This window comes from Drosophila bipectinata, chromosome 3R (assembly GCF_030179905.1).
Source record: "Drosophila bipectinata strain 14024-0381.07 chromosome 3R, DbipHiC1v2, whole genome shotgun sequence".
NCBI lineage: Eukaryota > Metazoa > Arthropoda > Insecta > Diptera > Drosophilidae > Drosophila > Drosophila bipectinata.
In genome coordinates, this window is record NC_091739.1 from 21763417 (window position 1) to 21776626 (window position 13210).

A 13210-nucleotide genomic window follows, 5' to 3' on the forward strand; every position below is an offset into this window, starting at 1 on the left:
TATAGCCACCGCTGTGGGCCATATAGGGGAAAACCCCATTTTCAAGGGATCCCATCACGAAAAATGGACAAAAAATCTAAAAAATATTTTGTCTCAGGATTTTGATGCAGAATGGTGGAGAATCGATCCACAAATCGTTTAAGGTACTCCGCTTGAGAATCGGATGAGAATTGGGAAAGATATAGCCATCGCTGTGGGCCATATAGGGGAAAACCTTATTTTCAAGGGATCCCATCTCGAAAAATGGACAAAAAATCTTCAAAAATATTTCGACTCAGGATTTTGATGCAGAATGATGGAGAATCAATCCACAAATCGTTTAAGGTACTCCGCTTGAGAATCAGATGAGAATTGGGGAAGATATAGCCATCGCTGTGGGCCATATAGGGGAAAACCTTATTTTCAAGGGATCCCATCTCGAAAAATGGACAGAAAATCTTAAAAATATTTCGACTCAGGATTTTGATGCAGAATGATGGACGTTTAAGGTACTCCGCTTGAGAATTGGGGAAGATATAGCCATCGCTGTGGACCGTATATATCACGAAAAATGGACACAAAATATATATCAAAAATCTTTTCTAAAGTTAGCTCTCCTTTCCGTTAAATTTAAAATTAAAAGAAAATATTAACAGTTTCAAACTTAACAGAATGTTAAATCTTAGAGCTGCCAGACTACAACGAACTGCAATCTGGCAGCCCTAACTGGACGCCTAAAAGTTGAATCGACACTGACCACACTAATCTTCAAATTGTAGCGGCTTTTTACCAAAAAAAAACAGCAACCGAACAGAGTCGCGTCTGTCAAAACACTATTCCGCCAAATAAGACTGGCCATATACACAGTGTCACCCAAGAATTAAACAACATTACACAAGCTATTGGTACCTTCACCGTGAGAACACCTACTACGTATACAATGGAATTTGATGCGGCGCACAACGGCCTGGGAGTCGGGAGTCGCGGCGTTTTACGGGAGATCAACAAAAACGATGGCGGCGCCACGGTAAGCGGATCAATTAGCTTGGGGGCGTGGTCTTCGCCCATGTGCGATTTGACCAAAACATTCACTTTTCGCCATCTGCTGCGGGTAATGGTATACGGCCACCTCCATCTACCCCCTCCATCCTCGGCTTGCTCCTTCGCTGGAATATTTTGATTCACCGACTGTTTCTCCACATCCATACATTGTATACATAATCTGCCGTGCTGTTTTTATTAACTTTATGGCAGCTGTCACTCCAGATTTCGTTTAGCTTCTCCAGTCGATCAGTGTGTTCAGGAACAGGGGCTACATCTAGTGTTCAGTAGGTTTAGATCCGAGCTCCACGCAAGAACAGACGCCACTTTCTCCACAATGGGCAATACAACAGTCAAGACAAAGAAACGAAGGGGCACGGCCGGTAGAATAGGCATCCAGTTGGACCACAGCGCTGCGAATCTGGTATGAAAAATGAAAATGCATAAAATGCCCAGTCTATATCATCGATCCCGGCCAGCCTCGACGGCCTCTTGACATTTCCCACTGTCCAGATGTTGATCGGGCGTGCCAATTATTTGCTTATTTTAAGCCCAAATAAAACAGACTGCTGGGATCAATAGGTATAGTACTGGAACTTTCATCTTATTACCAAATTGCTTAGTTTTTCAAGACTGATGCGCCCTTTTGTGTTTTTGCCACCATGTAGCTAATAAGGACCATTTGTTCTGCTGGCTGGAGGCTGCGGGACTCTCACCCCATCTCTGTAGCAAGTAATTAACCAAGCAGTTGTTGACAAACTCCCTCTCCCCATTTTCTCGACTTTCTATGGAGGATCTGCGGATGCAAACTTCCCCTATTTTCTCCCTAGTTGTCTAGCTTTGTTTTTCACCTATTTATAGTTTATTTTATAGTTTCGCCTTCTGTATGTTTTCTTTAATTTCTCCCATGTGTTACACTGGGTATCATCCGAAGACCCAGCCAAACTTTTCAAGAAAATCGTAGGACCACCATGTGCGGCATATCCAGAGTTTTAATTTGTTTTTGTTCTTCCTGAAGCTAATACTTCATGACCCTTTGGAGGCTGCAAAGCATTCGAATTTCTGTTAAACCCAAAAACGGATAATTTATAGCTCTTATTTTTAGTCGATCCATTGTGTGCCGACTCTCACTGAACCCACAGACACCGGGTTCAGATGCAACCGAGCTAGTTGTCACGCGTATCTTGTCACCTGTCACGCATTGGTTGACTAACGCTGCCTCCAACATCTAACACTGCCACACCGTCATGGCCCATCGTGTGAGATTCCGTTTCACTGCGAGACTTTTCTCGCAAAATATGCAAAGTCAGCCGCAATATGCAAGTGTAGCAATCTGGTGCACTTCCTCGACTGGCTTCTTCAAGTGCTCCGTGATGCGCAACAATGGCAGTGGGATTGCATGTCACTTGGCGTCCACATTCGATGTCGGACTGCTGGGCCAAGACTTTCATTCATTAGCCCCCCGGTAGGTTGTCCTATTTTCTTTCCCTATGAACGGTTCGGCTTTGGCTTATTTGCGGTGTGTTGCATTTGGCACTTTTGCTTGAGTTCGACTCAAGTCTGGGGCCTGTCTAGAGGTTCAGTTCGCCACCGCAGCTCACCCCAGAAGGTTGTCATCTGGGAGGCCGCACACTTGGCATTGTTCTAATTTACGGGATTAATTAAGTGTCTTATATAAATTAAATTGCATCTGAGGGCCTACGCGCGTTGTAATCGATCGGCGATTGCTTCGATAAGTGTTGATGTAATATCGAGTCTACCATTTGAAGTATTATCCCATTATATCTCCCATTAATATGATAGCTATTTAAAAAAGTACTCAGAGTCTTACTGATAAAGGGAGAACTGGCATGAGGGCTAGCCGATCCACAGCCGGATAGTTTCTGTGGATGTTGTTCAAACTTATCTCACTCTCCCCCACACAGCCAGCCCGGCCCGACTCACGGAAATTCGTTCGGGCATGTGCTAGTTTGTGTGACGACGGCGGTGAGCGGAAAGCAAAGCAAATTGAAAACGAAAATATTTTTAAATTGATTTCAAAGACAGACAAGATCGGGAGCCAGCGTAGAACGCACACGGCGCCGGGTCGCGAGAATCTCGGGGATTATTATTATTGCCCAATATAATGAGAGAGCGGGAGGCGGAAAATCGCAGTCGACAATATTCAGAGTAGGCGAGCCGAAAATCGTTGCCAGAACGGAAAACGGAAAATCTGAAAAAAGGAAAAAACACTTAAGGCACCCAGTAGCCTCATCGTCGATCGTTGGTTTTTGGAATCGAGTGAACCGTAAAGCGTCTGGAGGTTAATCGTCCGTGGAGCGACGATCCCTTTTCCAATATCTTCATGGACTTCTTCGCAAACATCATAAAACGCCCCTTGAGCGTGGCCAGAAGTGGTTCCCATGCTACGACCATGGAAGCGGCACAGGCCCCCACTGATGCCACCCCAAAAGAAGGAGCACCGCTGGTATCCACTGATTTGGGTTCGTTACTCGACTCGGCATCAGAAGATCTGATGTTCCTGGAGGAGCAGCACAGCAAGATGCTGCTGGAACCCATACCCCTACCAATCGCCAGCCCCGTTACACCACCCACCAGCAGCAGGGATAGCATCCAGAAACTACTAAGTGAGATTAACGTGAACCTTAACCAAGTCAGTGCCAACGAAATGGAGCACTTGCAGGCTATGAGTGGCGAGGTATGTCCCCCAAAAAAACGAAAGAAGATCCCTGCGTTGAGGGTGTTGTGTGTGGGAATGTCAGTTTTTTTTATCTTTTTTTATTTCCGTGTCTTTTATTTTATTTTATTTTCAAATTACATTGGATGGTTTGTTTCATCTTATTTCTTCCACACCCTCCGAGTATACATATATAATCCTATATATTTGTCATTCTTTTGTTCGACTATTGCGTTTTTTAAAAATGTTTTTTGAGGTTTATGTTTCATACAATGTAGTGTATTATGAATATTGGTTCTCCATATCTTGAATAATTAATTATTTCTCAATTTCCTTACTTCAAACTTTATTTAAAGTTTCAATGTAATTATAATTTCCTCTTGGGGAAATGATTTTTTATTACTTTAGAGATTGGCAGTTTCCGCTGGCTAATTATCCTGTGCTTCTGCGCCATTTGGTCATGGGCGCACCCCTTTTTCTTACCCATCGTTTCCCCCAACATGCTCCTTCTCTAGCGCCTGACTTTAACCTTGCTAACATATCGCCATACTATATTGCGCTCTAATTAAATTCCCCACGTAGAACATTGCATCAAGGCCCTGAATAGACGGCTAGCGACGGACTCAGTCCGGCCGCATCCAATCCCCGGCATGTTCAGATTTTCACTTCGCACTGCACAAAAGCCGATGCCGACCCACTTGCACGCCCCTCCACCTGACACCCGTCGATTTGCCGCCGTTTTCCCGGGTTTTCGCGTCTTGGCTCGCTTTTAAATTAATGACATTTGCTTGTCGACTGACCGACTGCGACGGTAATTTCGATGGGGATGGGCCCATATACTACACAAAATTTGAGCTTGTTCTCACTTGGCTACAGTGGAATTCAATAGTGGGTAGAATTTAATAGATTGTTTATTGCGGGAATAGATCCAAAGATAAACAGAAGCATATGTTGTATAAATTTTAACTATAATAAGACTTTATATGAGATGATCTACTAATGGAAGTCACACAAACTCATTCTTACATTGAAGGGCATTCATAATAAGTTCACCTGAAGCCCAGATGCGACCTATTTCTGTCACCAGCTCTTCTCAAATCTTTTCGGGGCAACGTATTGTTTCAACAATTTGTAATTAAATGCCCCAGCAGCTGTTGCTGCCCGTGATCATCTCCACCATCAACCTCATCCCATTCACATATTCATTATCCCGAGTTGTTTACATTTTTCGTCTGCCAATTGTTTGGATTATGTTGATTGTTTTTCAGGTCTGCCCTGCCTCATAACTCTTCATACGAATCATGAGGCACGCGATGCACAATTTGTAATTAATTTTCTTTGATTTTCTGCATCTAATTGCGGCTTCCATTTTTCAGTTGAATCCACTGGCGGTGAAGGCCAGCCCCAAACCAGTGAGCACAGATCAACAGAAAGCTCTGGCAGCAGCAACAGGTGGTATCAAGCTGGACGTAGATGCTACTCCGAAGTTCGGCGGTCTTCCAGAGTATGACGAGACGCAAATCCCAGATGTGGATGGTGAGTAATTCAAAATAAAGGTACAGATCTCTTTGTTAATAAGTATAATTTTTTAGCTCATCTTAAATCTGACCACTCGAGCTCTGATGTCTTTGTGGAGTGCCTCTCATTGCACGCCGAAAGATATTCCGGAGATCGGTCGGACCTGGAGGCCTATTCCAGTGCTCTTAACGATGTGCTAGAGCATCAGATGTCTTCAGCCTCTGCGGCCACTTTAGAGAATACCTTTGACGATCCCCTAGCAGTTAGTCAGAACGACGTTAGCTATGAGCCCATGGATGTGGATGAGGTTAACGAAACTATGGAAATGCTTAAGAATGTCCTGGACCCAGAGGATCATCAACTCTTGCAGCAGCAGTTCCTTGTTGATCTTCCTAACCAAGAAGTTAATCCAGTACAGATCGAACCAGTGCAGGAAACTTTGACATTGCCTGAGTCGCCTGAACCAGTGCAAGAAACTGTGCCACTTCTTGAGGCTCAGTCGGCAAAGGATGTAACAGAAATGGTAAAGGAAGAACCAGGCTTGGAGGACCCGCCAATAACTCCTCAAGAAACAGAGACTAAGGAGGACTTATTGAACGAGAAGTTACCGATAGTTGGGACTAACACTCTGAAGGAGGATCAACAGTCGGTACAACTACCGGAACAACCGGAACCAAAGGAGTTGAATGAAGAGATCCTGGAGTCGCAGCCCTTGCAAATACAGAACATTCAGGAGCATCTTGAAGAAAATACGGAGCTTGAACAAGAAATCCAAAAGGAACAAGCATCTGTTCATGAACAGCCTGAGCCTCTTGAGCTTCAGATAGAAATTCCCAATGATCTAGGATCATCTCTTCACAATGAACCTGAATCCTCTGAGCCCCAAGAGAACCCAGTGGCCCCTATGCCTTCATCACCGCCTATACCCACTCATCGTCCAAAGACAGCAGAAGAATTAGAGTACTTAGCCCTCCAAGCACTGCCCCTGCCTGACGAGGAAGCTTTCGACGAAACACACAAGATCGAATCACCCAAGGAGAAGGAAGAAATTAAAAATATGGAGCCATCCTATTCTGTACCGGTAGTGCAGGTTACAACTACTCCGCCAAAATCCACAACACCCACTGAACAAGAATCGGGTAGTGATATGTCTGCTTTCCGTTGTCGTAGCTCTGGACCACACTCTCCAACCTTTCCCATCAAAGGGCCCTCGGAGCTACCGGCCCACTTTCCTCATTCTCCGCATGCTCCTCCAGAAAGTGAAGAAATGCCGTACCTGGAGGAAGCCGTTGTAGAACCATCGGCGGATCGGAAGCAAAGCGTTTGCGAAGCTGGAGTGATTGCCAGGTCACCAGTTTCCATTAAAGTGACTCAAGCCAGCCCCGAGATGCAGGAACACCTCAACGAGACCCTGCCTATAAGTGAGGTGGTGTCCCCAACTCCACTGAACGGAACCTTCGAGGCTGCTCCACTGCAAGCTTCGACCACATTTGCCGTGTCTCTGGGGTCTGCCGATGAACAACAACGCCGAACGTTTTCTGTCATCCAGTCCACCGATGAGCCAGAGGAGACCAAATCGCGAAGGACCTTTTGCTTGGATCCGAATCCCGACGTGCCGCGACGCACTTTTTCCGTGGAGCAACATGCATCTCCTGCGCTGGAGGCGACTGAGGAAAACATCGTTGGGGATGAACTTGAGCCAATGGATGTGGATTCATCCATGCGCGTGGAGGAAACAACGGTGGACAGGCCTCCTGTTTCAACATCACCACCGATTCCCACACATCAAAACCTGAGACGAGCCCCCATTCATACGGAATTTCATTCTCCGTCCTCGCCGCGAGGCAATGCTACAGTTGTCCTGGAGGAGCAGGCCTTGTCCGCTAAGGAGCAGGCCACCCTCAGTGCCAGTGACGAGAAGGACGATGTTTTTGTGGAGCACTTTGGCGCCATGTCTCCCGTCTCGGACGACATGTTCAAGACGCCTCAGTTCACCAGCAGTGGATTCCAGAACCAAGCCAAAATGAAGGCCAATGCCGCAGGGCCCTCAGCAGCACTGAATGAGCCGACGAGCCGGAACAGGGATGTCATTGTTTGTGACGAAGAACAGTTCTACGATGCGGAATTCCAGGACAGCGTCGCCAACCAAAACTGTAAGTTGATTTTTTCCCCTTTTATATGTCGGGGATGGTTTCCAAGCCAGTGCAGTCAAAATTCCATAACAAGGGTATATAATTATAAAAATAATTCATAAAATTTCATAAAGAATTTCATGTTATGGAACTTTGACTGCCATCCCTCGCAATCGGAGCTCCACTGTGGCCAGTAGAGCTCCCGATTCATTCGCATGTTCGTGACCTTAGCTCATCAGCCATAAATAAGCACCCACCCTGCCGCCCCAGCACTATAACTTTTGAACTTGAAATATTATGGACGCCATGAACTCGAGTTCTTCCCTCAAGTTGCTCCTTCATTTGCATGGACTATCGTAGCGATATAACTGTAAAAATAAACCCACATGCACACATGCAAGCCAATGAACGTGAACTTCAAATCGCCGTGTGGATGGATACTTTGGGGGGAAACTCGGGGAAACATGCTTAAAACAACGAGAGCAATGAACTATTGCATTGCTGCGCCACAATGTCAATTAAGCGCATAATTTTTGAATGGCACCCAACTACGGGTTTTGTTTATATTGGGATGCACGTTCTGTTCCCGTTCCTGTTTTTGTTTTTTTTTTCGACTGCATTTTTATGCTGCTCGGGTCTCTGCCGGAAAATGCCGCAATGCCCCCTTTCTCCGCTGCCGCTCTGCCGAGAGAGAAAGCCGCTTACAATTCTTTCTCTTTTTGCGGGGCACTTCCTCTTTTTTAAACTCTCTCTCTGCTCTCTAATTGGAGCCCTTATCAGCAAATACGGTACGCAGTACTCATCGCTGTGACGTCACTGTCAATTGAGGAACTGCTGTCATATTCATTTTTTTGCTTTGGTTGCGCAAAGGTTCTAAAAGTGTATTGGTGCCTGTGATGATAGCATTCATATTTTCGGATAATTAACAAAACTCATCGTTCAATTATATAATTGCTAATGTGTGCAACAGAAATAATTCTACTTTTGAGGCTTTTTTTCTTTTAATTCGTCGTATACTTTTAAGAAATTTATATATGCATTTAAATATTTTTAATATTGGCGCTTAATTTATCGTTATCGCTGACTAAAAAGATGCAACTCTGAACTATCCGATACCCAAGCAAATATTTTCCACTCTCTCATTCATAGATAATAGATCAGCTTACAGTGAACTTAAACTAAATGTTATATCAATGAAAAAATATTTTCACTACAAAGATTAAATTTAAATGGATTAGTTTAGTAGTAATTAGTAGTATTATAAATGTGTTCGAATTTGGAATACAAAAAAGTAGAAAATAACAGTTTAAAAATTGTAATGCTGTCTAAATTTTATTTAAATAACTATATTGATAACTTGTATATCATAAATAGTTTTCTAAATTGCCTTCTATTTCAAGCTTCACTGTAGTTTAGTTCCAAACAGACAACGTGTACACAGCGCTCTCATGCTCTCTCTGCGCACTTGCTCATTGCTGCATACGCGTCACTGTCACACACTCCAGTCAGAATTCAGGCTCACCTTCCCCCACCAGCTTTCTCTCTTTCCCACTCGCTCGCGTGCGTGCGCTGGTTTTCTTATTGGAATCGCTGAGAGAAATGTAAGCAATAAGAAATTCCAATTCAGTTAGTTTTCAACATTGGACGTCGTCGCTCTACTCGCGGTTGTTGTTGTTTCCCCATTGGATTTGGATAGCCAATCTGCTGGATCAGCGAATGTAAATTCAGAAAACCAATTAGAAATGGATTATTTTGTTTACCCACTAAGCCAACAAAGTTTCCAACAAGCAATTTAGTGATAGCAAGTGTTTAAAATTAGAATAGTAACAAGCAGCTGTGGCCGAAAAGAAAAACAACAAATAAGCATAAATAAAGCCCCAAGACAAGACTCCAATGTCTCGGGGGGAAAAAAATTATACGCGAGAGTGAGAGCGTGAAACTTCATTGTGGGATTCGCTCCACTGTGCGTTTGTGTGCGAGTGGGCGATGCGTGGTCACGGTTAACATTATTGTGTTAATAACTGTGGAAAATCTTGAAAATGCAAAACTTGTCAAAGAAACGCAATTAAAATGCAGTGCCGTGTAAAAACTAGCTTCCTCTTTCTTGTGCTCTCTTTTTCCACCTCTCTCTGTCTCTCTCCCTCATTTTCTCCATCACTCTGGGGCCCGTCATTCAACCCAATTGGAAACCTTCCGTCGATTGCATAAAATGACTCACAAGCCACCGTTTCCTTTTGTTTTGTTTGGTTTCCTCCGGTCTGTTTTAAATAACCAAAATTAAATACAAGACCCAGAGCAGGGCGCCTCCCTTGCCTTATGACCTGCATTTTGTCGTCTGCAAATATCGGCCTGCCCGGGCTCCTCGTCTTACTATTTTTAAAGCCGCCCAACGCTGGTCTGACATTTGTTTATGTATTCTCCCATTCACATAAGTGCACTACGAGAAATTGTGCTTGATTTGGAGTAAAAATCCAATTAATATAACATTAGCTATATTTTAAATTTTATTTTCTATTTTAATGCGCCTTCAAAAATCAAATTTTATGTATTATAGGGATTTTATTTGTTATTTTCCGTGCATATGAAAAATAATGCGGCTTCTCGCAGAACAGGCACACCTCATTTTCCTTGCCCTCGGGATCTTGGTTTGGGTTTTGGAGGGTTGAAAGTGGAACTGGGGGCCCCGTTTTGAGTCATGCTATATCTTATATTTTGTGTTTGTCATTGTTCTTCCTTCCGCCTTTTGTTTATTTTTTCAAAATGTCACAAAACCCGTACTTTTAAAAATGTATAGTAATTATTATTGTTATAGTATCTATGCTAATTCCACTAGCTTTGCTTTTAAGGGGCGTTCTACTATCCAAACCCGTCCATTTATTTTCCTTTTGTATTGAATCTTTTGATGAATCTCTATAGAAAAAGGATGATGTTTGTAGGGAACCACCTTGACGTTGACATTGATTCGAAATCGATGAAGAGGACCTGCTAAAACCAGTGACTAACTATTGTTTTTGTTTTTCTCTTTTTTCCAATACAACAACACAAAATGCACGCGCATGAACTCATCCATACACACATCCTTACAAAATCGCAAAACACAAACGCCATCCATACACAGTAATACTGAACTCATCAGATTTTGATTATTTGTACACCAAAGGCAGCAATAATGCGCCCATCGATCGCAGCTCCTTGCTTTTAAAGTTTGATCCGCTCCTTGGAGCCCCCGTGCCAGTAAATCATCCGCAGCAGCAGGAGCAGGCGCTGCTGAATATACTGGGATCTAATCCCAACCAGGCCCAAAACAGAGCACTCAGTCCCACACTAGAGGAGCACGAAACCAGTGGCGGAAATCAATCGTTCGGAGTTGTAGCCAGTGCCAAAGATACAGCCAAGAAATTGGAGTTTAAGCCCCCAGTGGATAGAACAAAAGTAAGTTGTAGCCTATTTAATTTATTAGCAGTAATTTATTTTATTTCAAATATACAGAAGCATGCTAAAATGAGTGTGGACGTCATTGACAACGACTGCAACAAAACCTTCGATAATTCCAAGTGAGTAACAGGTGTCCAAGTCACTTTTCAGACAATAATTTCGTTTGATTTGTAATCCACAGCCTTAATTCGGAGGACAAGTCCCACACCTACAACAACATGGATGAGCTGGAGAAGAAAATTAAAAATGAAGTGTAAGTATATCTGTGATGATTTAGAAATCAAGTTTAATATTTTCTGAAATTCCAGTACCCGATCAGAGGATATTGAGAAGAAGCTTAAGGAGGCCGAGCAGCGAGAGGAGGCACTCATCAAACGTATCACGGAAAAAGACAAAACAAATGCTAAACTTAAGTAAGCTTCCTGAGAGAAATAACTAATCCATAAATTACTAATCTCACTGATCATTGCTTTCCTTAGCGGCGTCATCGAAGCCTATGAGAAGGCCATTGCGGAATTAATCAGCGAGAAGGAACAGTTGGCACAGGGCTACGAACGTCAGCTGCAGGAGGTACAGACAGATCGGGACGCCAACTACCATCATTTAACGTCGCTGGAATCGACGTTCTCAGATCTGCATGTGTAAGCCTCGCTCCACGGAGCCAGTATAACTTGTTTTTTGCCCACCTTGCTGACCACGCCAACATTGTGTTTTGCAGGAAATACGAGAAGAGCAAACAGATGACCTCGCAGCTGAAAACCAACGAGGAGGCTCTGATGGGTGAGAGAAAGCAGCTGATGGACAATCTGCGGTTGCAGGAGCAGCGATACGACAAGATGAAAAGCCACGCCATGCAGCAGCTAGAAATGTGGGTATTCTATTATGAACTCGGCACACAAACTCACAGATTCAATCTTTTTTAGTGCCAACAAAAAGCTGGACACATATTCAAGAGAACATGCTGACGAGGTGAAGAAACTGAAAGCTTTACTCAAGAAGGAGGAGGTGTCGCGGGTCTCTATGACGGAGCAGCTGCAGCAGAAGTCGCGCGAGAATGCCGACCTTCTGAAGATCTGCGAGGAGCTCATCTATGGCAAGGGACAAGGTGGTAGTAGTTAAACTTTTTCGCCCGGAGGATCGCCCGGAATGTATTTTATATGTTGCTGTAACGCGCACATACACACTCATCTCCACACCCTCTCATCCGGCATGTGGAAAGCATATTGCAGCATGTCGTAGATCTGTAACTCGCGTTTATATCGTCATTTCATCAAATCCATACTGTAATAACTGCTCTTTTGTGTGCTCGTAATTGATTATGAAAATGCATATGCGTAGTTTTACCATTTTCGCAAACGCAAAATCTAATTTTGAATTTAAAGCGGTAGCTCTCATCTAACGACCGACAAACATATTATACTATTTCTAGATTTTTAGTTTACCCGCAAACACTCACTCACACAAGATACACCCACGCGGAGCGAATAGCTCCGGGGCAGGCCCATTGAGTTCCCACACGCCTTACGGGTCAGGTGCCCGAAATATGTTACTAATTCTCTATCGTATCGAATCTGCTACTGATTATGTTCTATGATATTACCCGTCGGCGAGCTGTGGCTGTGGCACGGGAATGGTTTTGTCCCTTTGTGGCCGAGCAAATGGCTAGTAAAGCATTCAAAAGTGTGCAAATGCAGCAAAATCCAACAATAAATGAAAATTGAAAATAACAGCGTCCGCTTCTGGCGCACCTTTATTAATTGTCTAAGTTTAAATTTAGTTTAATTTAATTGAAAACTTGTAATAGTCTACTAAGCTTAACTCTGTATTACATACTAGTACTAAAACAAGGAAGCGTAAAAAGAGAGAAATCATTCAAAAATATACACGCAACAAATTATTTATGCATAAAAAGCCATCATATATATTTCTTTTTGTTTGCTTTGATCAATGCTTGAATTTTGGTTTGCCCAAAAATGGAGATGGTTGCCTTATATAGGGATATATAATCGAAAGCGCTTGAAACCCCAGACATTACTCAGACGGCTCCCATTGAAAACTTAATTTTAAATAATTATTCCTACACACTATATTTGTTACAATCCTAAGCTCATCTTTCTTTTTTTTCCAAACGAATGGTCTAAGATCCTGTAAAATCTATAGTTTTAAAAATGAGCACTTTAACTTTTGAGCAGTTTTTTTTTTGTAGCAAGCTTTTTAGAAATGCCCTAGTCGACCCATGGAAACCCTTTGAGAACTCTTAATGAATTTTACTTCCATTAATGGCATTACTTATCTCTAAGAACAAAATGAAATTGTTGAAATCCCTAGGGAGCCAACGAGAATGGTTAATCAACATACAAAAATTGTATACAAATTTGTACCCAGTCCATGTAATCTGAATGCTACTTCATAATATATAACGGCATAC

The 13210-nt window shown here is 43.1% G+C and overlaps 1 protein-coding gene across 6 annotated transcripts; it reads left to right on the plus strand.

Moving 5' to 3' along the window:
• Positions 1-772: 772 nt before the first annotated feature.
• On the plus strand, positions 773-12693 carry tacc (transforming acidic coiled-coil protein). 6 transcript variants are annotated; one of them, XM_070282250.1, is made up of 11 exons: positions 3075-3718; positions 5074-5233; positions 5290-7368; positions 10466-10779; positions 10837-10901; positions 10964-11035; positions 11091-11195; positions 11262-11423; positions 11501-11650; positions 11706-11887; positions 12212-12693. In XM_070282250.1, the coding sequence occupies exons 1-11, from the start codon at positions 3365-3367 to the stop codon at positions 12217-12219; spliced, it is 3651 nt and encodes a 1216-aa protein (XP_070138351.1). In that variant the 5' UTR covers positions 3075-3364; the 3' UTR covers positions 12220-12693. The 6 variants fall into 6 exon arrangements, with proteins under 6 accessions (XP_070138355.1, XP_070138354.1, XP_070138353.1 ...); XM_070282254.1 differs by lacking the exon at positions 3075-3718 and adding an exon at positions 773-1006 and having other exon boundaries at positions 10508-10779; positions 11706-12693; XM_070282253.1 differs by lacking the exon at positions 3075-3718 and adding an exon at positions 775-1006 and having other exon boundaries at positions 11706-12693.
• The last annotated feature ends 517 nt before the right edge of the window (positions 12694-13210 follow it).

What these genes read in the sequence shown, in the direction of transcription:
- tacc (XM_070282249.1), top strand. Translation starts at nt 3,365, where the DNA reads ATGGACTTCTTCGCAAACATCATAAAACGCCCCTTGAGCGTGGCCAGA. An exon ending in TGCAGGCTATGAGTGGCGAG is followed by an intron (nt 3,719 to 5,073) that starts GTATGTCCCCCA and finishes TCCATTTTTCAG; the next exon opens with TTGAATCCACTGGCGGTGAA. An exon ending in GCAAATCCCAGATGTGGATG is followed by an intron (nt 5,234 to 5,289) that starts GTGAGTAATTCA and finishes ATAATTTTTTAG; the next exon opens with CTCATCTTAAATCTGACCAC.